This window comes from Dama dama, chromosome 15 (assembly GCF_033118175.1).
Source record: "Dama dama isolate Ldn47 chromosome 15, ASM3311817v1, whole genome shotgun sequence".
In the NCBI taxonomy this organism is placed as follows: Eukaryota; Metazoa; Chordata; class Mammalia; order Artiodactyla; family Cervidae; genus Dama; species Dama dama.
In genome coordinates, this window is record NC_083695.1 from 70446871 (window position 1) to 70469217 (window position 22347).

The 22347-nt window shown below is 40.2% G+C and overlaps 3 protein-coding genes and 1 non-coding gene across 10 annotated transcripts in view; 3 read left to right on the forward strand and 1 right to left on the reverse strand.

The window, feature by feature from the left end:
- The first annotated feature begins 828 nt into the window (after window positions 1-828).
- On the forward strand, window positions 829-15878 carry TAF5 (TATA-box binding protein associated factor 5). 2 transcript variants are annotated; one of them, XM_061162521.1, is made up of 11 exons: window positions 829-1392; window positions 3636-3873; window positions 7896-8211; window positions 8966-9129; window positions 9239-9374; window positions 10105-10225; window positions 10978-11107; window positions 12259-12423; window positions 13985-14162; window positions 14351-14528; window positions 14836-15878. In XM_061162521.1, exons 1-11 carry the CDS (start codon window positions 834-836, stop codon window positions 15051-15053), a joined length of 2403 nt encoding a protein of 800 aa, XP_061018504.1. In that variant the 5' UTR covers window positions 829-833; the 3' UTR covers window positions 15054-15878. The 2 variants fall into 2 exon arrangements, with proteins under 2 accessions (XP_061018504.1, XP_061018505.1); XM_061162522.1 differs by lacking the exons at window positions 7896-8211; window positions 9239-9374; window positions 10105-10225; ... (3 more) ...; window positions 14351-14528; window positions 14836-15878 and having other exon boundaries at window positions 8966-9118.
- On the forward strand, window positions 13102-13205 carry LOC133070856 (U6 spliceosomal RNA). The gene has a single exon (XR_009696260.1). It is a non-coding gene; the product is annotated as a U6 spliceosomal RNA (small nuclear RNA).
- ATP5MK (ATP synthase membrane subunit k) lies at window positions 15877-21332 on the reverse strand. Of its 5 annotated transcripts, XR_009696141.1 has the most exons (5): window positions 21189-21332; window positions 17776-17871; window positions 17593-17685; window positions 16426-16532; window positions 15884-15978 (listed from the first exon to the last, which is right to left on the reverse strand). XR_009696141.1 is itself a non-coding variant. In XM_061162524.1 (4 exons), the coding sequence occupies exons 2-3, from the start codon at window positions 17860-17862 to the stop codon at window positions 17596-17598; spliced, it is 177 nt and encodes a 58-aa protein (XP_061018507.1). In that variant the 5' UTR covers window positions 17863-17871; window positions 21189-21332; the 3' UTR covers window positions 15877-15978; window positions 17593-17595. The 5 variants fall into 5 exon arrangements, 4 of the variants coding, with proteins under 4 accessions (XP_061018507.1, XP_061018509.1, XP_061018506.1 ...); XM_061162524.1 differs by lacking the exon at window positions 16426-16532 and having other exon boundaries at window positions 15877-15978; XM_061162526.1 differs by lacking the exon at window positions 15884-15978 and having other exon boundaries at window positions 15985-16532.
- An 87-nt stretch (window positions 21333-21419) lies between these two features.
- The window catches only part of PDCD11 (programmed cell death 11), a 43487-nt gene continuing 42559 nt past the window's right edge, over window positions 21420-22347 (forward strand). For both annotated transcript variants that reach the window (XM_061162528.1, XM_061162529.1), the window contains exon 1: window positions 21420-21529. The gene's annotated coding sequence lies outside the window, so the exon portion shown is untranslated. The remainder of the gene's footprint in view (window positions 21530-22347) is intronic.

A 22347-nucleotide genomic window follows, 5' to 3' on the forward strand; every position in this document is an offset into this window, starting at 1 on the left:
GGTTCAAAGGAAATCAAATATGCAGCGCAGATTCTTTACCGTCTGGGCCACAACAGAAGTCCTCATACATGCAGCAGGGCTTTTAAACCTATGAAGCATGTTGCAAAATGGCACATACTGTTTTAAAATATACACTTAAAATGCGGCCTACTTGTAATAGGGATAATATAGCACGAATACAGCATATACCCATTTCACAATAAAAAAATTCAGGTCCTTAAAAACTTTTTATTGAAGTATAACATATATGCTGTAAGGTTCACAAAACGTGAGCTTGCAGCCCAATTAATTTTTTTTTCCAATTAATTTTTATAAGGCATAAATGGGAAAAAGAAAAGTAACCGCCATCCAGAAAAAAATATAAACATTACCAGTAACTCAGAAGCTTCCGTCTGGTAAATGATATATGCTTTTAAGTTAAAGACCTGGTTTCGAATCTTGACACTTTCCTCCTGCGTGACTTTGGCATTTTTAAAATGTCTTTAGGTCTTGATTGAGTCATCTGTATCGTGAGAATAACGGTACCTTATATGACTGCTGAATTAAACGTCACATAATGTAAAACGTCCATCGCAGTGCCTGAAAAATAGCTGGTCTGCAACAAACCTAACTATTATCCGGCGAATGCAAGAGGCTGTCCCCACGTTCCACTTCCTGCCTTTTTGTCACTCACTTTTGAAAGTTGCTCTTGCTGCGATTCCTTTTTCTCCTTCTTTATCGCCCCTCCTACTGCCGTAAATTGCCCTCCAGAGTTGTCGTAAAATGCTCCTCCCCGCCCTCCATGTGGCGAAAACGCAATCACGCTTGACGGCGCGAGGTGGCTCAGCCGCAAGATGGCGGCGCTGGCAGAGGAGCAGACGGAGGTGGCGGTCAAGTTAGAGCCTGAGGGACCGCCGACGCTGCTACCTCCGCAGGCGGGGGACGGCGCTGGCGAGGGTGGCGGCGGCACAACCAACAGCGGCCCCAACGGCGGCGGCGGGAACGTTGCGGCGGCGTCGTCGGCCGGCGGGGATGGTGGGACCCCCAAACCCTCGGTGGCTGTCTCCGCCGTTGCACCGGCGGGGGCGGCCCTGGTGCCCGCCGCTGCTCCGGAGGCCAGCGCTCCTCACGACCGACAGACTCTGCTCGCCGTGCTGCAGTTTCTGCGGCAGAGCAACCTCCGCGAGGCCGAAGAAGCGCTGCGCCGTGAGGCCCGGCTGCTGGAGGAGGCAGTGGCGGGCTCCGGAGCCCCGGGAGAGGCGGACAGCGCCGGCGCTGAGACGGCTAGCGCGATTCTTAGCCGGGTCACTGCCTCGGCGCCCGGCCCTTCGGCCCCGGATCCTCCGGTCAGCTGCGCTTCGGGGTCCGCCGCCGTCTCGGGCTTAGCGACAGGTTCTGTGGCTCCGGGTAAAGGTGAGCCGCTGGGTCCCGGGTAGGCAGGACCGGCACGGCGGGGAGTGAGCCGGGAAGACAGAGGCTGGCAGGCCTGCACCTCTGCGGGCTTGTTTTGAATTTCCTGGGCCCGCCTCTAGGGCCACATGCCCGCCCCTTTCCCTAGTGCGCCGGCTGCGCAGTCAAACCCTCTTCCGAGCTGTCAGTTCCAGCGAGAGGCTGTGGAGAGCTATTGAGCCCAAGGATGTATGGGGACGGTGGGCGAGGAGAGGCGGGAACTTTCAGTCTTTTGGTTTTTCTTATTTGGGCTCTTGCGCTTTGGACAGGGATGCAGCAACATTATTTGTACTAGCGTACTTTTACTATAAATATTTTATGTTGTTTATCTTAATTTTCACAGCTCCAATGTGAGGTAGACAGTACTTCTATTTTAGAGATGAGAAACCAGACCGAGAAAGGCCAAGGTATTTGCTTTGGACCACACAGCCAGAGAGTGATGGTACATAGTGTAGCCAGTCTTTTTCAAAATATAGTCTAAATACCATTGGTGTTAAATCTTTTAGAGGAATGCAGATTCCTGGGCATCACTTCAGACTTAGTGAATCAGATCCTGTGCAGGTGGAGTGTGGGAATCTGCATTTTCAAATAAATGCTTCAGGGACTTCCCTGGTGGTCCAGTGGTTAAGAATCTGCTTTCCAACGCAGGGGACGTGGGAACGTGGTAGGGAACCAAGATCCCTCAAGCGTGGGGCAACTAGGCCCACGAGCTCTGCAACTACTGAGCCCGCATGCGGCAAGGAAAAATCCTCGGAGCCGCTGCTAAGATCCAACGCAGCCAAAGAGAAATAAATATTGTAAGGATTAAAAAAAAATGCTTCCAAGAGATATTGATGTATGGCAAGGTTTGAGAACCATTCATTTAGGAACAGGTATTGGACTTCAGTTTCTGTCTCAGTTGCTTTTACTTGTGGGATGCTGATTGTTACTCTTCCTAAGCTTGAGAGTTTTTTTCCTTCTATTAAATGGGTTATCATGAGATTCATATATATGTAAAATGTCTGGCACTGACAAGTTTATGCCAAGTACCTATCCCTGACACCTGAGGCTTCTTCTTCCCCTTCCCCTTTTTTTTCAGCAACTGTTGTCACAAAGTCCATGCAGTAAAAGCCATACACAACATAAAGTTTCAAAGGTGATCCTGAGCCAGTAAAAAATGTTTATTGGATTAAATTACCCATTGTAGAGCCTCTTGCCAAATTAACCTGTGTTTATGAGATCTAATCTTGGCAGCATTGCCAGGAGTGAAGTATGACTAGGAAGCACTGTAACCCATAAGTAGAAATGTGTACAAATGTGATTGAGAGGAATCTTTTTTGAATCTAAATTTTGTGAATGAACTGTAAGATGGATGAATTATGTTGTTGATTATTTTGCTGTAATCTCTCATCTCTTTAGAAACTTGACCTTCAGATTGTAACTCAGAAACCAGTAGAAAGGAAAAGAGGCCATCATAGTAACCAAAAAAACTGAAAATTTGTGCAGTAAAGAGCATAACAGTACTGTAATCGCAACTTAAAAAAATTTCCCACAAACACTCATTTGATTGACAGATGTATCGTTTGGTATTGAAATATTACAAATAAATACTCATGCTTTTTGCCTTGAAATGGTGGTTATGGAAATTGTTTTACGCATATAAAGTAGATTTATCTTTTGGAAATATAAAAGGCAAGTTCTTCCCACCATTTACATGGTTGTATTTTATAGGGAGTGAGAGATGTACATACGTGAAGGTAACACAGGATAGGATGTGTTGCTGAAAAGTTATAAAATACTCAGGTTAAAAAAAAAAATACTCCGGTAGCTCAGAGAGCTGGGAATGTTACTCCAGGGCATGGCTTGGTGGTGGTGGGTGCCATTTGCACTGAGCCTTGAAAGAAGAGTAATACCATTGTTTGATTTGCACATACCATGTTTTATAAAATTTGTTTTTAAAATAGGGTATCCCTAGGAAAAGTGCTGAATCGTCCTGCTGTTGATTTGAAAATTTTTAAGATGTGGACAAACTGAAGGCGTGTTGGTTGGGTAACTGAACCAAACTGAATCCCATTAAAAGATTTTGTGATCGTGTCAGGGAAGAGTATTTGAGAGGAGAGGGACAAACATCTGAGAAACAGTTCACCTCTGGACCTTAACAGAACAGCCTTAGTCTCTTGGTGCTTGTCAGGTCATTTTCTTGAAGTTATTTTTCATTTTTTAAACAGTTGGAAGTGTAGCTGTGGAAGACCAGCCGGATGTCAGTGCTGTGCTGTCAGCCTACAGCCAACAGGGAGACCCCACGATGTATGAAGAATACTATAGCGGACTGAAACACTTCATTGAATGTTCCTTGGACTGCCATCGGGCAGAACTGTCCCAACTCTTTTACCCCCTATTTGTACACATGTATTTGGAACTAGTCTACAATCAACATGAGAATGAAGCAAAATCATTCTTTGAGAAGTATGTGAATTTATATGTGTTTATAAAAAAAATGTATATATAGCTATATATATATATATATACACATGCAGAATGTGTATACACATCTGTAACTACACAAATGTCAGATTGCAACTCGAAAAACACTTTATGAAGGAGAGGTTACCTGGTGCCTCTCCTAAACCTAAGATGGAGGGTTTGATCTTGTTGAAGTCAGGAAAGGCTCCTAGAGGTGATGCTTGAGATAGGATCTGAAGGTTGGAGAGGAGTTAACCAGAGGAAGAGAAAAGGGAGAAACTTGTGTGACAGTCCTGTGGCAGGAAGGATCATGGTAGGCACCGAGATGAAAGAAGGCTCGTGTGGCTGGAGCAGAGCATGGGGAGTGGGGTTTGGTACTACACGAAGCTTGATGGTTAGTTAGCAGCTGGAACAGACAGGTTCTTAGGCCGTGTTGAGGGTCTTTGTTTACCCTAAGATCAGTAGTTGGTCATATTGGATAGGATTAGATTTGGCTGAGAGTCACTGAAAAATCCAACAATAGCTGCCTAAATAAAAATTTATTTTTGCTTTTATTTTAAGAGCAGTAAAGAATTCACCTGCAATGCAGGAGACACAGGAGACACGGGTTTAATCCCTGGGTCAGGAGGATCTCCTGGAGGAGGAAATGGCAACCCACTCCAGTATTCTTGCCTGGAAAATCATATGGACAGAGGTCCTGGTGCGCTATGGTCCACGGGGTTGCAAAGAGTTGGACATGACTGAGCATGCACACACTGCTACTACTACTAAGAGCAGTATGAAGCTGTGTTAAGATTAGATTACGTGGAGAGTGACTAGAACCCAAAACAATAGAGACTTGAGTATAATAAAAGTCTATTTCTCTCTCATGAAGAAAGGCACTTGTAGGACTGGTATGGAGTCCTTGATTATTTCTTGATCATGTAGCACTGACCTCCTTGTCATGCAGTTTCCACCTGTGGTGCAAGGTGACTCTCCAGCTCTAAGAAATCATATCAGTGTTAGAGTCGGCAGGGAGGGCACACATCCCTCCTGGAAATTGCATGTATTTCTCCCTTTTTTATGGCATTAGTTTTGGCCAAGGGAGGTAGGAAATATGGTCTTTACCTAGATGTCTGTGTGCTCAGCTGGTATTCCAATGTTTTATTGTGGAGGAAGAAAGAAAAAAATGAATACCTGTGGACAGACATTTTTGCTACAGAAGTTGTTGAAGGACCATACTTTATTAGATTTTACATTTTGAAAGGATCTTTATGCGAGGGGAGAACAGGTGACTGGGGGGATGAAGTGATTATAGAGCGATCATTTTGGAAGTTATTGTAGTGGTTCTCAACTGAGGGTAATATTATTCCTCCTTCCTGGCTATTTGAAACTGGAGGTATTTTTTTGGTTGTTGTATCGACTTGACTGGAGGATCAGGTGTCTTAGGGATACCAAAAGTTCCAATATGTACAGGTAGTCACGCTTAGCAAAGAATTGTTCTGCCCCCAATACTAGTAGCACCCATGTTGAGAAACACTGGACTGGGTGTGATAGTGTTGGTGAAGGGCAGTAGACATATTTGTGAAGCACTTGGTGAAGAATTAGATACAGGTGTAAGGGGGATAAAAGTGTAATTGATAATCCCTGGGTATCTGGCTCCCTTAGCTGGATAGGGACACTCTGCACTTAGATGGAAAACCCTGGAAGAGGGCAGGGTTTGTCAGGTTGTGGAATAATCTTGAGTTCAGATTTGTTTATGCCTTTGACTCATTTAAGAGATGTCAGGTTGATAGATGGAGGATATATAAGTCTCTGGGCTTAGAGAAGAGGTAGAGGCTAGAGCCATAAATTGGAGTTGTGAGCAATATTGGTGGATAGGATTGAAAGTGTTAGTCACTCAGTCATGTCCGACTCTTTGCAACCCCAGGGACTGTAGCCTGCCAGACTCCTCTGTCTATGGGATTTCCCAGGCAAGAATACTGGAGTGGGTTGCTATTTCCTTTTCCAGGGGATCTTTCTGACCCAGGGATTGAAACTGGGTTTCCCACATTGCAGATTCTTTACTGTCTGTGCCACCACAGAATCCAAGATTGTCTAGGAAGGAGTATGAAATAGAAATAAGTCAATGGGAGGGCTAGACCTGCACCTCAGGGAACTCCCAACATTTGGAGGAGAAGATTAATAAAAAGAGTAGAAGAGACTACCATGTAGAAGAGAGATGAAAGGAGAGGCCAGAGAAGCAGAAAGAAAACCAGGAGAGTGCCGAGTTATGGAAGCCAGAGAAAAGGAGTGTTTAAGGTGGAGGTGTGCTCAACAGTTTGAATGAGAGCTCTTTATTTCAAGCAGTAGACCCAGAAGCTAGGACTTGTCAGGTAACACAGGTAGTGGTAATAGAGGAATAATAGAAGCCAGGATTCCTGGCTTCTGTGTGTTATGTTCATTCTTATTCTACAATGCCTAATAGAAGGTATAGAAAGCAAATGTTTGATAGCTCAGTGTTTTGGGTTTTTTTTTAACTTTTTATTTTGTATTGGGGTATAGTCAATTAGCAAACAATGTTGTGATAGTTTCAGGTGAACAATGAAGGGATTCAGTCATATGTATACATGTATCCAAAGTCCCCTCCCATCCAGGCTGTCACATGACATTGTGTAGCTCCGTGTTTTTGAAAGAAAATATTAAGGCTGATGGTGACAGAATCTCTAAGGTAATTTTTCTTACAGTACTGTCATCAGAAGGGCTTCCCAGGTGGTGCTAGTGGTAAAGAACCCATCTTGCCAGGAGATATGAGATGCTGGTTCGATCCCTGGGTAGGGAAGATACCCTGGAGGAGGGCATGGCAACCCACTCTGGTATTCTTGCTTGGGGAATCCCATGAACAGAGGAGCCTGGCGGGTGGCAGTCCATAGCGTTGCAGAGAGTTGGGCATGACTGAAGCGGCTTGGCAGGCGTGCGTGAACTGTCCTCAAAAAGCCTCTTCCTCTTCCAGTGTAGCCATCTCCTCACCTAGGGAGCTGGGATGTCATAGGGACTGACTCCGTGTGTCCTTGTCATGAACAGTCGCAGCCCTTGCCAGCACCCCGTGCTTAGATGAGGTTATCGGCAGAGACTAATAGAAAAATTAAGAGGCTGAGATTTCTAATTTTGTTCACATCTTAGAAACTCATAATTCATATCTTGATGAGTCATGCTAGGCTAACACAGGTAACAGATTAGGAATCTATTGGCTATGTGTCAGAGCTAAAGTCCTAGTATCTTTAATCGTTTGTTTTCTAAATGTTTTTGCATTGTTTGCTGCTCTTTGTGAATGTTACTATATGATTTTTACATTTTATATTATTAGAATAATTAAGATTTGTAGAAACAAAAGTACATTTAAATTTAGCAGTTGGTACCAAAGCTGGAAGCTTTATATAATTGTCTTGGTAATGGTGAGTAAATGGGAGTGCTCACTCTTTGATATCAACATATTCTTGTTCTTTATTCATGTTATTAAAGTACTAATGTTTAATATTTATATCTAATGTTAAGAATATAAGAAATCACTAAAAATGATGAGTTTTGTGAGAATGTCATGCACTGATTATTGTTGAGAGGCTGAGTGATAGGTATGTTGAGTTTATTATATCAGTTTCTACTTTAGTATGTGTTTGAAATTTCCCATAATAAAAAGTTTTAAAAAGTGGGTTTTGAGAGAACATAAGATTCTAACATTTTCAAATCTCTGCCAATGGTGGCATTCAAATGTGACTGTCCACCAGTGGTGGATATCTTATCTTTCATTCATCTATGGTGTTTATTTCAAATTCCCTTAAAATGTTTATGATGCATTTCACTGGAGAATTAACTTGATCATTTTTAGGATGAATTCAGAGCTGAATTGTAATCATTTTGAATTGTGTTACTTCTGATTCTACAACTTAGTCCAGGATTATTCAAACTACTACGTTGAAAGTATTCTGGGATGTTTATAAATATATGGGGGAGAGGCAGATCCCTTAATGATTACATTGAAAAATGCCTTTTTAAAATCACTGAAACAGGTTCCATGGAGATCAGGAATGTTATTACCAGGATGACCTACGAGTATTATCTAGTCTTACCAAAAAGGAACACATGAAAGGGAATGAGACCATGTTGGATTTTCGAACAAGTAAATTTGTTCTGCGTATTTCCCGAGACTCGTACCAACTCTTGAAGAGGCATCTTCAGGAGAAACAGAACAATCAGATATGGAACATAGTTCAGGAGCACCTCTACATTGACATCTTTGATGGGATGCCGCGTAGTAAGCAACAGATAGATGCGATGGTGGGAAGTTTGGCAGGAGAGGCTAAACGAGAGGCAAACAAATCAAAGGTATGGGAATAAGAACTATGTAATGCAGATTATGAAAACTTGTTGCATTTCCATCTACATAATTTACACGTTTTTCTTACAGCAGTTTGGGGATAATTTTACACTGTATACTAAGTTTCATGTTCTAAGGATGATGTATATATTAGTGAGGATTTGAGAATGGTTGCATTTAACAGAACCCTGATTATACTGACTGAAACACATAAGGTTTTTTTTTCCTCACATAAAATGAATTAAAGAGGAAGGCCCTCCTAGGCTGATGTGGGAACTCCACAATGCCATCAAGGACCCCCGCTCCTTTTACTTTCTGCTATGCCACCTTCAGAATGTGGCTTTCTTCATTGTGTTCACAGGTGGCTATAGCAGCTCCAACTTTGCAGCTGTATTCCAGGAAGGTAGAAGGGGGAGGATATACCTGCTGAATCTCCCTTCTTACGACGAAAACAGTATTTCTAAAACACCACCCAGTATTTTTGTGTATACATCTATTGGCAAGAATGATACGATATGGCCATTCTCAGCTGCGAGGGAGCCTGGGAACAGAAATGATTTTAACTGAGCATTCTGCTGCTCCAACAAAATCAGGGTTCTGTCAGTAAGGAAGAAGGAGAGACTGGCTATTGGGTAGATAAGTACAGAATCGGTTTCAGGATATAAATGACCATATTATAATTGTAATTCCTATCAAGATATTAAAAAGATGTATCAATAAACAAAAAAGTAATTTTAAAAAATTGACTCTCCTGACTTGTAGGTATTTTTTGGCTTATTAAAAGAGCCAGAAATTGAGGTGCCTTTGGATGATGAGGATGAAGAAGGAGAAAATGAAGAAGGAAAACCTAAAAAAAAGAAGCCTAAAAAAGATAGTATTGGATCCAAAAGTAAAAAACAAGATCCCAATGCTCCACCTCAAAACAGGTGAGGGAAAAAACCTCAGGAACACGTGTGGAAGTGTAAGACAATGTTATAGATGGTTCCAGTTTTTTTTAATATTCAGAGTAATTTCCAGTTTGTTTTTCTTTCACAGAATCCCTCTTCCTGAGTTGAAAGATTCAGATAAATTGGATAAGATAATGAATATGAAAGAAACCACAAAACGAGTACGCCTGGGGCCAGATTGTTTACCTTCCATTTGTTTCTATACATTCCTCAATGCTTACCAGGTTGGTAAAATAATTGGGTAGTTTCTGGGAGAAAATTGGGAGAGTCATGGAAAATGGTGATTAACCATTAAAAGTAGCTTAGATGTCTTAACTAAAATGGAGTTTTCTTATTTAAACTTTAAAGATGGCAGTTAGAAAAGGAGAATTAGACATTGATCAGAATAGATAGAAGACAATGTTTAAAAGACCTTCAGCAACTTGTTGGTACCAGAATCTTGTTTGTATGTGTCCTTTGTTTCACTGATCAGAATTCTGCTAACCTTTGAAAAAGGAGGAAGCTATGTGGTTCGTCTCTCTCGAACTTAAGTACTTACTTAAATTTTTTATTAAGAATTCTTTATATCCTTATAGACTTTTTATAATAGACTGCTGAAGATATATTTAGTAAATTACAAAAATAATTAGATATACTTTGTACTATAATTATGGCTGATTTGCACTGTATGGCAGAAACCAACACAATATTGTAATTTTCCTCCAATTAAAAACTAAAACTAAAAAAAAAAAAAACACTTGGTTTGTATATGCATTCCAGATTTGGAGGGCAAAAAGTAAATTATGACATGTTCTCAATATAAGTGTATTTGAACAGTGAATTTCAAAAGAGAATGAAATCTCAAATGATCTTTTATGTGAAGAAAAATACCTGTCATTATGTGTTCTCTCAGATGTGATTATAATTTTTTTCCCTTAAAACAGTATTGTTTAGTATGTATTTTTTAATTGGCAGGGCCTCACTGCAGTGGATGTCACTGATGATTCTAGTTTGATTGCTGGAGGTTTTGCAGATTCAACTGTCAGAGTGTGGTCTGTGACACCTAAAAAGCTTCGTAGTGTCAAACAAGCCGCAGGTAACTGAGATGACCTGTCAGGATATAAACTCATTAGTTTACACCAATCTTTATTCTATGGAATATACCAGGACATTGTGATCTTAGCAGAATTTCACTTGATTTTACTTGAAGTCAAATTGTTAACAACATTCCCAACAGTGAAAAGTGTATTGGAGTGGCAATCAGGAGACTGGGGTGCTAGACTGACTTAATTTCTCTGGTCCTCAGTTTTATCATCTGTAGAATGAGGGCATTAGGCTAGAAAACTCCCTGAACTTAAAAATCTAACATTTTATGATTGTTTGTAAATTAAAAAAAAAAAAAGGTCTTCAAATACTGGGAGAGTACTTTTCTGTTTTAGCCATAAAAATGGCTAAAATGAACTAAGATCAGGGTTATATTTTAAAGTTTCTTGCTAGTTGTTTTGTTTAAACAAGATAACACATTCTCAATAGTTTATTTTAATATTTCTGTAGTTTTATTTTGTGAAACATTGTGATATAGTGGATAAATTGAGTTTCAGCCCTGGTTCCAAGACTAAGTAGCTGTGTACACTTTGGTATGTTATTAACTGTTCTGAACCTCACTTTCTTCTCTTATACACTGAAATGATAGCACCTAATTTAAAGGCATTAGCATAGTGGTTGATAAGTAGGAGAAACAGTTCAAATGTTAGTTCTTCTCCTAAACTCTGATAAATGAAATAATTGCCTTAAATTGCCTTAAAAATGAATATATTTTTAAAAAGTAATATTTCTGGATCATTTTAGATCTTAGCCTCATAGATAAAGAATCTGATGATGTCTTAGAAAGAATCATGGATGAGAAAACAGCAAGTGAGTTGAAGATCTTGTATGGTCACAGTGGTCCTGTGTATGGAGCCAGCTTCAGTCCAGATAGGTAAAAGACAAACTATAAGAATTAAATACTGCTGTATTACATTGAGATTAAATGAAAATTATATGAAATATATATATGTTATGTGAAAGTTAACAACTAGAAACATTATGCAAATGTTGGGGAAAATACTTTTAGAAAAATCCCATGGTTGCCTGTCATTCATTATCTTTTGGAATTTTGCCCTCTGCTAATTCATCTTGGGGTACTGGTGTATAGTAGCTAAATTTACAAAATCAGGATGCATAACTTCAGGGTTTGCTGGTTATAAAAACTAGCTTTAGTTTTGTGTAATTCCAGTAGGGGTTGAATTGCTTCTTTGGGTTCCTGCTATGTGTTTGGTGGCTACTGCTGTCTTCTGTCATCTCCAAATTCACAACAGATTCCTGATACTAAAGGCATGTTACCTATCAACTGAAGATTTATCTTTGTATAATCAAAAGAACTAATACTGATAAGGGAATTGGAAACCCACAAAAATGTTTGTCTATTTTTCATGATCTCTTAACATTCTATAGCAATGTGGGGAGGGTATTTTTTTGTTTTTTGTAATACCATCTATATCTTACTGCTTTCAGTCCAAAATCTTTCATAAAGATTTTCATCTTTATGAAACTTTGAGAATGAAGATTTTTGTTTTTTATAGGGTTTAGTCAGATGGTACATTTATACTTGAGGGAAACTTCTCATTTCACTGAAAACCATAGTACTTTCTGAGTAGTTTACTTTTGAAAGCTTTTTACCCAGCTTTGTATAGGGTATGAAAATAGCAACTCCATTTTAAAGTAAAAAATTACTGATTTTAAGTGACATATTTCTTAGAAGCCTTTTTCAGGTGACCTTATTTAATGATACTTTTTGTCATTACCTCTTAGTTTTTTTTTGTTTTTCGTTTTCCAAAGAACTGTGATTTTCTTAATAGATACTGTTTAAAAAAAAAACAAACCTAAGCTTATTCAGTAGGTGCTCAGTAGATGTAGTGTCATGGCTAACAGTACTTTCAACTCTTGTTATTCACTGTGAATTTCAGGCATAAATTAAAACTGAGATGTAGTAGTCAGTTACCTATATTTAACATATACAAATGTGCAGAGAAACTGGACAGGTACCTAAGTTATTCTAGGAATCAAATATATTACCTTCTCTTTTCTCAGGAACTACCTGCTTTCCTCTTCAGAGGATGGAACTGTTAGATTGTGGAGTCTTCAAACATTTACTTGCTTGGTGGGATATAAAGGACACAACTATCCAGTGTGGGACACACAGTTTTCTCCATATGGATATTATTTTGTATCAGGGGGCCATGACAGAGTAGCTCGGTAAGAACATTATGAGCTTAGGACTGGGCCTATTCAACGAACAGAATGGTTTCTTGTTGGGAATTACAAACTCCCACTTATTTTCACTTCTGTCATTATCAGCTTTTTGAGAATGTCAGTATTTGTAGGTAATCTGAAAACTAATTTGGGACAGAAATATTTCTGTGTCTGCAATCATGTCTACACCAAGAGTCCATGCCTTCCCCTTCCCCAAGTGGATGCTAAACCTTGTCTTTTGCAGCCACTCTGAGCCCTTTTATTTCCCTGTCATATCTTTAAAAGTTCAGGATGAGGTATCGTGGGCTTGAAATTATTTGTGGTAGCCCCCCGACTAGGGGCTTCCCTGGTGGCTCAATCAGTAAAGAATCTGCCTGCAATGCCAGAGACCCGGGTTTGATCCGTGGGTTGGGAAGATCCCTTGGAGAAGGAAGTGGCAACCCACTCCAGTATTATTGCTTGGGAAATCCCACGCAGAATAGCCTGGTGGCTCCAGTCTATGGGGCTGCAAAGAGTCGGACACAACTTAGTGAGTAAACCATCATATGGTAGCCAAAACTAGGGAAAAATACTTTGAGTTAGACTAGGAGTTGGATTGGAGAGTGTACATACAGAGAACTAAAGGATTATAGAATTAAACAATTTTTGGACCATGTTAAATTAGTTTTAAGAATGTTTAGGGTGCTCGCTTTGGCAGCACATATACTAAAATTGGAGCGATACAGAGGTTAGCATGGCCCCTGCACAAGGATGACATGCAAATTAGTGAAGTGTTCCATATTTTTCAGTTCTGAGATGGATGAAACTGGAGCCCATTATACAGAGTGAAGCCAGAAAGATTAACACCAATACAGTAGACTAATGCATATATATGGAATTTAGAAAGATGGTAACATAACCCTATATGCAAGACAGAAAAAGAGACACAGATGTATAGAACAGACTTTTGGATTCTATGGGAGAAGGCGAGGGTGGGATGATCTGAGAGAATAGCATTGAAACATGTATATTATCAAGTGTGAAACAGATCGCCAGTCCAGATTGGATGCATGAGACAAGTGCTCAGGGCTGGTGCACTGGCATGACCCAGGGGATGGGATGGGGAGGGAGGTGGGAGGGAGTTTCAGGATGGGGAACACATGTAAATCCATGGCTGATTCATGTCAATGTATGGCAAAAACCACTACAATATTGTAAAGTAAGAAAATAACACACCATTGTAAAGCAACCATACCTCAAAATTTTTTTAATGGAAAAAAAAAGAAAAAGAATGTTTAGGGAATTCCTGGTAGTCCAGTGGTTAGGACTTGGTGCTTTCACTGCTGAGGGCACCAGTTAAATCCCTGGTTGGGGAACTAAGATCCCGCAAGCTGCATAGCATAGCTTAAAAAAAAAAAAAAGCTTACTCTCTAAGTCATTCCATCCTCCTTTCCCTCAGGTAAACTAGTGAGGGGGACCCACTTACAGCTAATATTTCACATGGTTGTTTCTGTATTTTGGATAGAACTTAGTATTTCAGAGTTGACTACTAATTACCTTGTGTCTTCAACAATTTTTCAAAAAGGCTCTGGGCTACAGATCACTATCAGCCTTTACGGATATTTGCTGGCCATCTTGCTGATGTGAATTGTACCAGATTCCATCCAAATTCTAATTATGTTGCTACGGGCTCTGCAGACAGAACTGTGCGGCTCTGGGATGTCCTGAATGGGAACTGTGTAAGGATCTTCACTGGACACAAGGTATTTTAACTTTCATTATTCCAGCACACAAGGTTCTTTTGAGATTAAAAATAGTTTAAAAATTAACTAGTGACATACATTTTAAAAATACTGTCCACACCACTCCACTCTATGTTATAGTTCTTTTGTCTCATTTTCTTGGGTATTTTTAACCTTACTTTTGATTCTTGCTATGTACTTTTTTTTAGGGACCAATTCATTCCTTGACATTTTCTCCCAATGGGAGATTCCTGGCTACAGGAGCAACAGATGGCAGAGTACTCCTTTGGGATATTGGACATGGCTTGATGGTTGGAGAATTAAAAGGACACACTGATACAGTCTGTTCACTTAGATTTAGTAGAGATGGTGAAATTTTGGCATCAGGTAAATGACTAGAACTGACTTTGTGGTTAAGGGTCAATTGTATATTTAAAGGAAGCACTGAATGTTGACAATTGCAAAATTAAGTCCTATTTTGGATTTTGCTTCCCCTTAGCATGATTCAGGACTGCTACCTACATGTATATTGACTTCTCAGGTTAAGCTACTGCTTGAAATTCTTTAGAGGGAACAGAGTTGTTAAGTTCAGATTTCTTTTACCAGAAATGTAAATGCATAAAGCATACTTGACATGTCAGAAATTTAAATATGGCAGATTCTACTAAATGGTTTCCTTTTGATTTCCTCTTAGGTTCAATGGATAATACAGTACGGTTATGGGATGCTGTCAAAGCATTTGAAGATGTAGAGACTGATGACTTTACTACAGCCACAGGGCATATAAATTTACCCGAGAATTCACAGGAGTTATTGTTGGGAACATATATGACCAAATCAACACCAGTTGTACACCTCCATTTTACTCGAAGAAACTTGGTTCTAGCTGCAGGAGCTTACAGTCCTCAATAAACCATCGGTATTAAAAGACCTTTGGAAACTACTGTTTGAAAAAGGGAGACTAAAAGCAAATACCTCAGTGATTAATATTTAAGCTACAAAGAATGTTTTGTCTATATGGATCTGGAAGTATGCTGCTTAGAAAATCTGTACAGGACAGTTCCACGTTTCTATAGCAACCACATTTAACTAATTTCCGTTAGTTGAATAAGCGGTATTATGTTTGTGGAGGGGACATTCATGGTGCTTTGGATTGTGTGGAAACTATGCATTTTCTGTTCAAATGCTATTTTAATTTATTATGTTTAAAAAATCAATTGATTTCAATAATTCATCCTGCTTCAAGATTCAAATTGAGTAATATAATACCATATTGAATTTTAGCTGAAGAATTCCATGAGCATGTATGTTTCTGCTGTAAAAATGTAGTTACTGTATGGCACTCAAGTACTATGTTATATGATCCACTAACATTTTTGCTTGGCTCATGATTAGTGGAATGTATGTTAACTGGCTAAGATGAACTACAATTCCTTTCTGAGAAATAGATGAAGTACAACCATCCACTGACATCTGAATCTATACCTGTTGGATTGAGTGCACCGAAACACTCTATAAACCAGGTGAAATTAACTTCCATGTTCTACTTCAGCTAAAATGGCTACATACAACCTAGTACACTTGAAGTCAGACATTTCAGTTGCTTACCTCCAGTACTGAGCCTTGCTTTGGAAAACTAAAAGATTTAGACCAAGTTACTGCCAGTTTTTTGCCTTTGTTGCATTTTGTACAGTTTTTATATTTTTGATATCTTGTAAATAAAGACAACCAGCTTTTCCAGGTTCATAATTTATTGTACAAATTGAGTATCACATGATGAGTTGACATTAGCTTCTTCAGGCATGGGAACTTAACAGATAATGTACAGTTCAGAATCCTATAAACAAAGCAAAAATAGTTTAGACACAAACGTGTTCAATTCTGCTTTTAAGACTCAGTAATTATTAGTAAAAGACTATCCATGAACCTCCCTGAAATTGAATGCAAATTCATTAGATTTTCAAAGGAGTCATTAACTCCCCCAAATTTAGCTGTCTCTCAGCTTTCAACAATTTAATCTAAAACTCCCACCTTTAACGAAAGAGCTGTCAATAATTCAGTATGATCCAAAATATACATTGTTGTAAAAGCCTAGTACATAAGATGCTGGATTGACCAAAAAGTTTGTTCTCAGAGTTTTCTGGCTTATGGGGAAAACTGAATGGACTTTTTTGCCAAGCCAGTAGCATCTGCCCCACCCCGGCCCCAATAAAGTAATAGTTTAAATAGTAGAAAGGAGGGAGGATGGTAGTATCCCCATTATAAAAACAGAGAAAGGAGGTACCTAATATGAAAAACTGGGGTTCCCTTGTGGCTCAGATGGAAAGAATCCACTCCAGTATCCTTGCCTGGAGAATCCCAGGAACAGAGGAGCCTGGTGGGCTACGGTCTCTGGGGTCGCAAAGAGTCGGACACAACTGAGTGACTAAGCGCACACGTAGTATGAAAAATTGGGCAAAAAAACTACCTGTTTGTCAGGAAAAAACCATGGACCACTGCATTTTGGGCTATGCAGTCAGTCCACTACCGTCAATAATTTTGGGACTGGAAACGGTCTTAAGAGCAGAGGAAAAAATTTTCTGTCATGGAAAGCTACAGTAGATAAAATCTAGGTTTTGGGTTTTCTGTACATTGTCTACTGCCAACAAAATACTTATACAAGCAAGGGCAAATGGGCGTTGGGTTGCACTAAGAAGAAAATGAAGTCTAGGTGACAGAATTGCAAAAAAATTTGAAAGCAAGATGCATTTGCAACTGATTCAAAGGCTGGTTAATAATTACTACCAAAAAAATAATTACTACCAAAAAAATTACAAAAAGAGCTTATACAAGAAAGAGAGGATCTTTACAAAAAGAAAGTCCCAAATAAATAAAAACACAGAGACTGTTAAAAATACAAATGGTAATCAAATGGAAAAAATATACAACTTCACACAAAAAAAATTTTTACTCATCAAACTATTAGAAACTGACATTATTTAACACTGCAGGGGGTGGGTGGGGAAGAGAGAGAGAAAGCTAGGTGTCCCACAACCCTTTCAGAAGGCACTTAATTAAGAGAACAATCATGTATAAACACTTCTTGCTCAAAATCATTCATTGTAATGTTATTTATATTTTAAAAAATTCTAGTAGGAAACAGATCTGTATAAAATAAATCATATATCCATGAGCTCCCATGCATTCAAATTTATAGAGAACATACATGTTATAAAGCAAAATTACAGATGGATCATAGCCATTGGAAACCAAACAAATACAATAAAAAAGAGCTAAACTGAGATATTAACAAAAATTGTCAGGGTGATGGAGACATGGATAATATTTTTCTTTTTTTTTGAATGTAATAAAACTTTGAACAATGACAACAGTATAACTTTTATAGTGTGGGGGAGGGGAACCCTAACATCAAAATGGCAAAGTCATAAAGTTTTAAATGTTATCTCCTTACTGTTTATGTTGCTTTCACAGCTGGAGTTTTTTTAGACCTTAACTTGAAGTATAAGACTATCAAAGCAATACTTCCATATGTGGCCAGCACACACTAAAAAAGAAAGGAAAAAGCAAACAAGAGTTGTTGTCACATCTATATTATTCTAAAACATAACTACTTAAAGGTATCATTAATACTTACATTCATTCTCCCTGTGAGAGTGTAAGAGTTGAAATATTTTTTGATACCAGTGAAATGGAACTGGGCATCAGCTTCTGGACCTGCCATGATTTCAATCTTTTAAAAAAAAGAAAGAAGGCAACAAATTGGTTAGGATGCTATTTAAAAGAAAAAAAATTTTTTTTAAATTAAAGTCATATAAGTATTGTATATTAGCATATACATATTGCATATAAATATTGTAAATTTTATGTATGCCTCACCCAACAAATCAGTAGCAAAATGGTGGAAAAAACATTGCTAAGAATTTGGAAGGAGGACTTTTGTCTTGGTTGCTATCACACAACATTCCGGAATGTACATCAAATAACACACAGAACACAGTAGTCTCTAACTCCCATCTTCTGACCCAAAATAGGATGATGTTTTCATTCCTGGCTCTAGTTATATATCATAGCACACTGTACATGGAATTCCATCAGTTTTAAGACTAGTTGAAAGTTGGAGCTTGTGATACTTTTCAAAGTCTCTCAGAGGGTTAACAACCAAAACAACTAACTGAATAGCTCACCTTGCAACACCACTTTTTACAGTTTTTCCTATAAATAATTTAGGACCTCCATGGGAAGGAGGAGACAGGATTATTTATTACGAAATGGAATTAATACATACTAACTACTGGTGGTGGAGGGGAAGCTGAAATCCTTACTCCTTACACCAAAAACAGATGAAAACATGTAAAGGTAAAAAGCGAAACCAAAATATCTGAAGAAAACATGGGCAAACATTTTAATCATCTTAGGGAAGGGAAAATACAAAGGTGGCTGAAGAAACACAGATAATCAACCTCATGATCAGTGAAGGAAATATGAAATGAGACAAATTTTTAACCATCAGACTGCAAAGATAAATTTATCGTAATAAGCAGCAGTAGTGGGAATGTGGGAAAATAAGCAGTCTCTCTGCTGCCTGGAGGGAGTGTAAACTGGAGTGAGTACAACCTTCCTAAAATGCAATTCTGTAATATCTACTGAATTATTACAGGGTATAGTTTATCCTTTTATCTAGTTGGTTCAATTTGTTCACCAGGAATTTATCCTTATATAGAAACATTATAAAGTGGAAACATGTAGTGTGGTTCAAGGATGGTAACTGAAATACAGTTTATGGAAATAACTACAAGTGCATTTACAGGAAACTGATAAATGATGTTCCCATGGAAGGAAACAATGCATGGAGATCTTTAAATACAGACATGAAAAGATGTCCCCTTGCAATATTAAATATTAAAAGTTCCTATTTCTGGGCATTATAGAGCATATCGAAGGTTCTCAAAGTTTGGTCCCTACACTGTCAGCATCCATGGAAACTTATTGGAAACGCAAATTCTTAGGCCTTTTGAATCAGAAACTCTGGGGCCCAGCAATGTTTTAATATGCAGTCTAGGTGATTGCGATGTATGTTAAAGTTTGAAAAACACTGCAGTAACAGAAAACCAAACTCTTATTAGTAATTATATAGGGGGGAAAAAAACCCTCGAATATACAGCAGGCTTGAAAAGGGGATTACATCTATAGAGCCTATGTATTTCACAAAGGCATGTATTTCTTTTATAAAGGCACATCAAAGGTCACCAGAGCAACACTCGAAAACTCGTCTGTATGACCGCCTATCTACCACGACCGACGCCACGCCGAGTCGATTGGCAATATAGACGAGCCGGTCGAGGTCCGGTCGAGATTGGTAGGCAGTGGCAGTGACTCAGCCGACTCTTGATGATGAGATAGACTCAGGGGAAACCTGTGAGGAAGTTGCTGCTATGGAAACCGGCACTCTACAGTTTGCCATTCAAAGGCCTTCAGGGGCATTCACAAGCATAGAATTGGCAATGAAAACCTTGACAAATGACCTTAAGTGTGAACAGGTTCTTGCAGCAATGGAGGATTCCAAACTTCCTTGGGTCACCTTAGAGGCCTTGGCCAGTCCAGTCCAAGTAGGAAAATCTCCATTAAAAGAAAATTTTATGATATGGCTTTTATATTAAAGGTTTTAGTAAACTTATTAAAGACATGCTTTCCCATTCATCTTCAGGACAGATTTTTGGATCCTTAACAGTATCAAGCAGGTTTCTAGGAAAAATCCTACAGAAAACAAGGGCTTAATTCCCACTAACTTGTGTCTAACCAACATTTTCTGAAGAATGTGGTATCCAACTGAAACAATCTTAAGGTGCCTTAAATCTCCCTCTATACAATACAGAAGGAAGGCTGATGTCTGCAATATTCCACAGAGGACTAATTCTGACCGTAGGGGAAGGCACAGTTTACCAGCAGCAATTTAGTCGAGATCCGAAAAACACTGAGATGGAAGGGGAAGTGAGATGCTGCCGCTGAACAACTGCAGCAAAGCCAGTAAGCACTTCGGTTAGTATCCTCAGCAAACTTCAGCTTACTTTTGGACAAAGATCAGGAATCCTTGTGTTAAGTGTAGTTTGTGGAGTAATTAAACCGAAACTTGCTTTCCTTTTGAGTTATACATCAGTTTAGAAAGGCATGAATGAAAAATACCTAAGATTAAACAGAACCGTACTAATTGTTAAACTGTAGCCTATGGCAAAGTCTAAGCCATGGGGTCTTCGCTTGTTTCTAATTGCGCGGCGAACTACTTTTAAATATAATTAATCTTTACATGCCTCTCTAGATCACCTGTAAAATGGGCACTTCAGAAAAGGCCAAAAGTGACCCACTACCCTCGCTTTCTGTTTCTCGGTACTGCTGGTCGGTCTGACCGGACATCTACCCGAAATGGTGAGATCTCGCGGGAAAACAGGCAAACACAAGAGACAGCCGCTCAGGTACCAGAAACTGCCTCTGGTACAAGGAGTTTATAGCTCTCTGTTCTAGCTACTATTAGTGAAAGGGCTTCCCGCCGACCGAACACAGACAGATATCTAACCCGCTTACCCGGGGCCAGGCCACACTCACTCTAGCCGGACAAAGGCTGCAGCGCAGCTAAAGGAGACCTGGCTGGACAGCTTCCTAAGCATAGCTCGGTGGAAACAAACTGCTTTGGGCATACAGTGGAAAAGAGGTTACTAAGACGAGAGGTGGGGTCATAAGTCCGTTCTGATCCAATAATACGTCACTGAGTGACCTTGGAGGGGCCTCCCTTCCCTGCGGGCCTCCTTTTCTCCACTGCAAAATACATTCTAAGGGCCTTGAGGAGCCTCGCGCCGAGGCTTCCCAATCACTGTCCGAACACTCACGCCCGGCCTTCATTTTCTCTAATTCTTTTTCTATTTACCACCACTCTCCGCCAGCCCCCACCAAAGCGAAGGCCTCGCGGTGTGCCCGGACCAGGAGACAGTCTGATTCCAGGCCGGCCCCACAAAGCGGAGGCGCGTGGTCTAAATCCATGTTCCCCTCCACACTCACCTTTCAAGGGGTTCAAACTCCACAGCCTATGTCCTTCACCGTACGCTGCTGCCCCTCGACCCCACCGGAAGACACCACCTCCCCCTCACACGTTAAACGGGCCTGAAGTGTTCGGCCCTCTGCGTCGATTGGCTACCTTTATAAGCCCCGCCCTTCCGTTTCCTGTCTCTAAATCTCCTCCCCCTCCCTGTAGAACTGGATCCAGTATAGCAACGGAAATAGGGCATTGAGCCCGCCCACGCTTCCGGAAGAGCAGCGTTAGGCTGCAGGTGTACCAGTCTCCGCGTGTGTGATTACAGTGGCGCGGCCTCTGAAGTAGAAGTGCTGGCGTCCCGGGGCTGGTGAGTGGGGGCAAAAGCGACAAGGGTGGAAACTTCGTGGCTTCCAGGTCTGTCCCAGGACTAGCTGCTTTGGATCCCTGCCATGCACCCGCAGTGCCGGGTGAGTGGTTAGGCCACCGCTTTCAACCTCAGAAGCCGGCTCTGCTGGAGTGGTCCCTGTAACGTCAGGTTATGTTCCTAGGAAGTAGCTCAGATCCCTTTGTCGCAGGGTCACTTTACTCTTTGAAGTTTCAGTTTCCCCTTCTGTGAAGTGAAATTAAGGGTCAAATTCCTAGTAAACTAGACCGCATTGCTTTGTCCTGTTTTGTTTTGTTTTTTTTTTTTAACGAAATACATTCATTCCCTATTCCAACTCCTTCCTAGGCTCCCTCTAGGTCCTCACCTCTTCCACAGTATCAAGCCTTTTTAGATTCCTATTCCCAAGTGTCTCTCAGAACCAGCCCCTCCTTCTGTTCTCACTTAAACCTAGTTCTGGTTCTCGTTATTTCTCTGTTGTACTGCAGTTGAATCCTACCCGGTGTGTACCTTCCTTCAGTTCTATCTCCTTGTGGCGCTAACGGTAAAGAACCCGCCTGCCAATGCGGGAAACATAAGAGAGGCAGGTTCGATCCCTGGGTTGGGAAGATTCCCTTGAAGGAAGAAATGGCAGCCCATTCTGGATTCCTGCGTGGAGAATCCCATGAACCGAGGAGCATAGCGGGCTACAGTCTGTAGAGTCGCGAAGAGTCGGACAGAACCAAAGCGGCTTAGCACGCAGTCGGTTTACCTTCGAAGCTTCAGTCCTGTCTCCTTGTCCAGGCTATAGCCTGCAGTATATA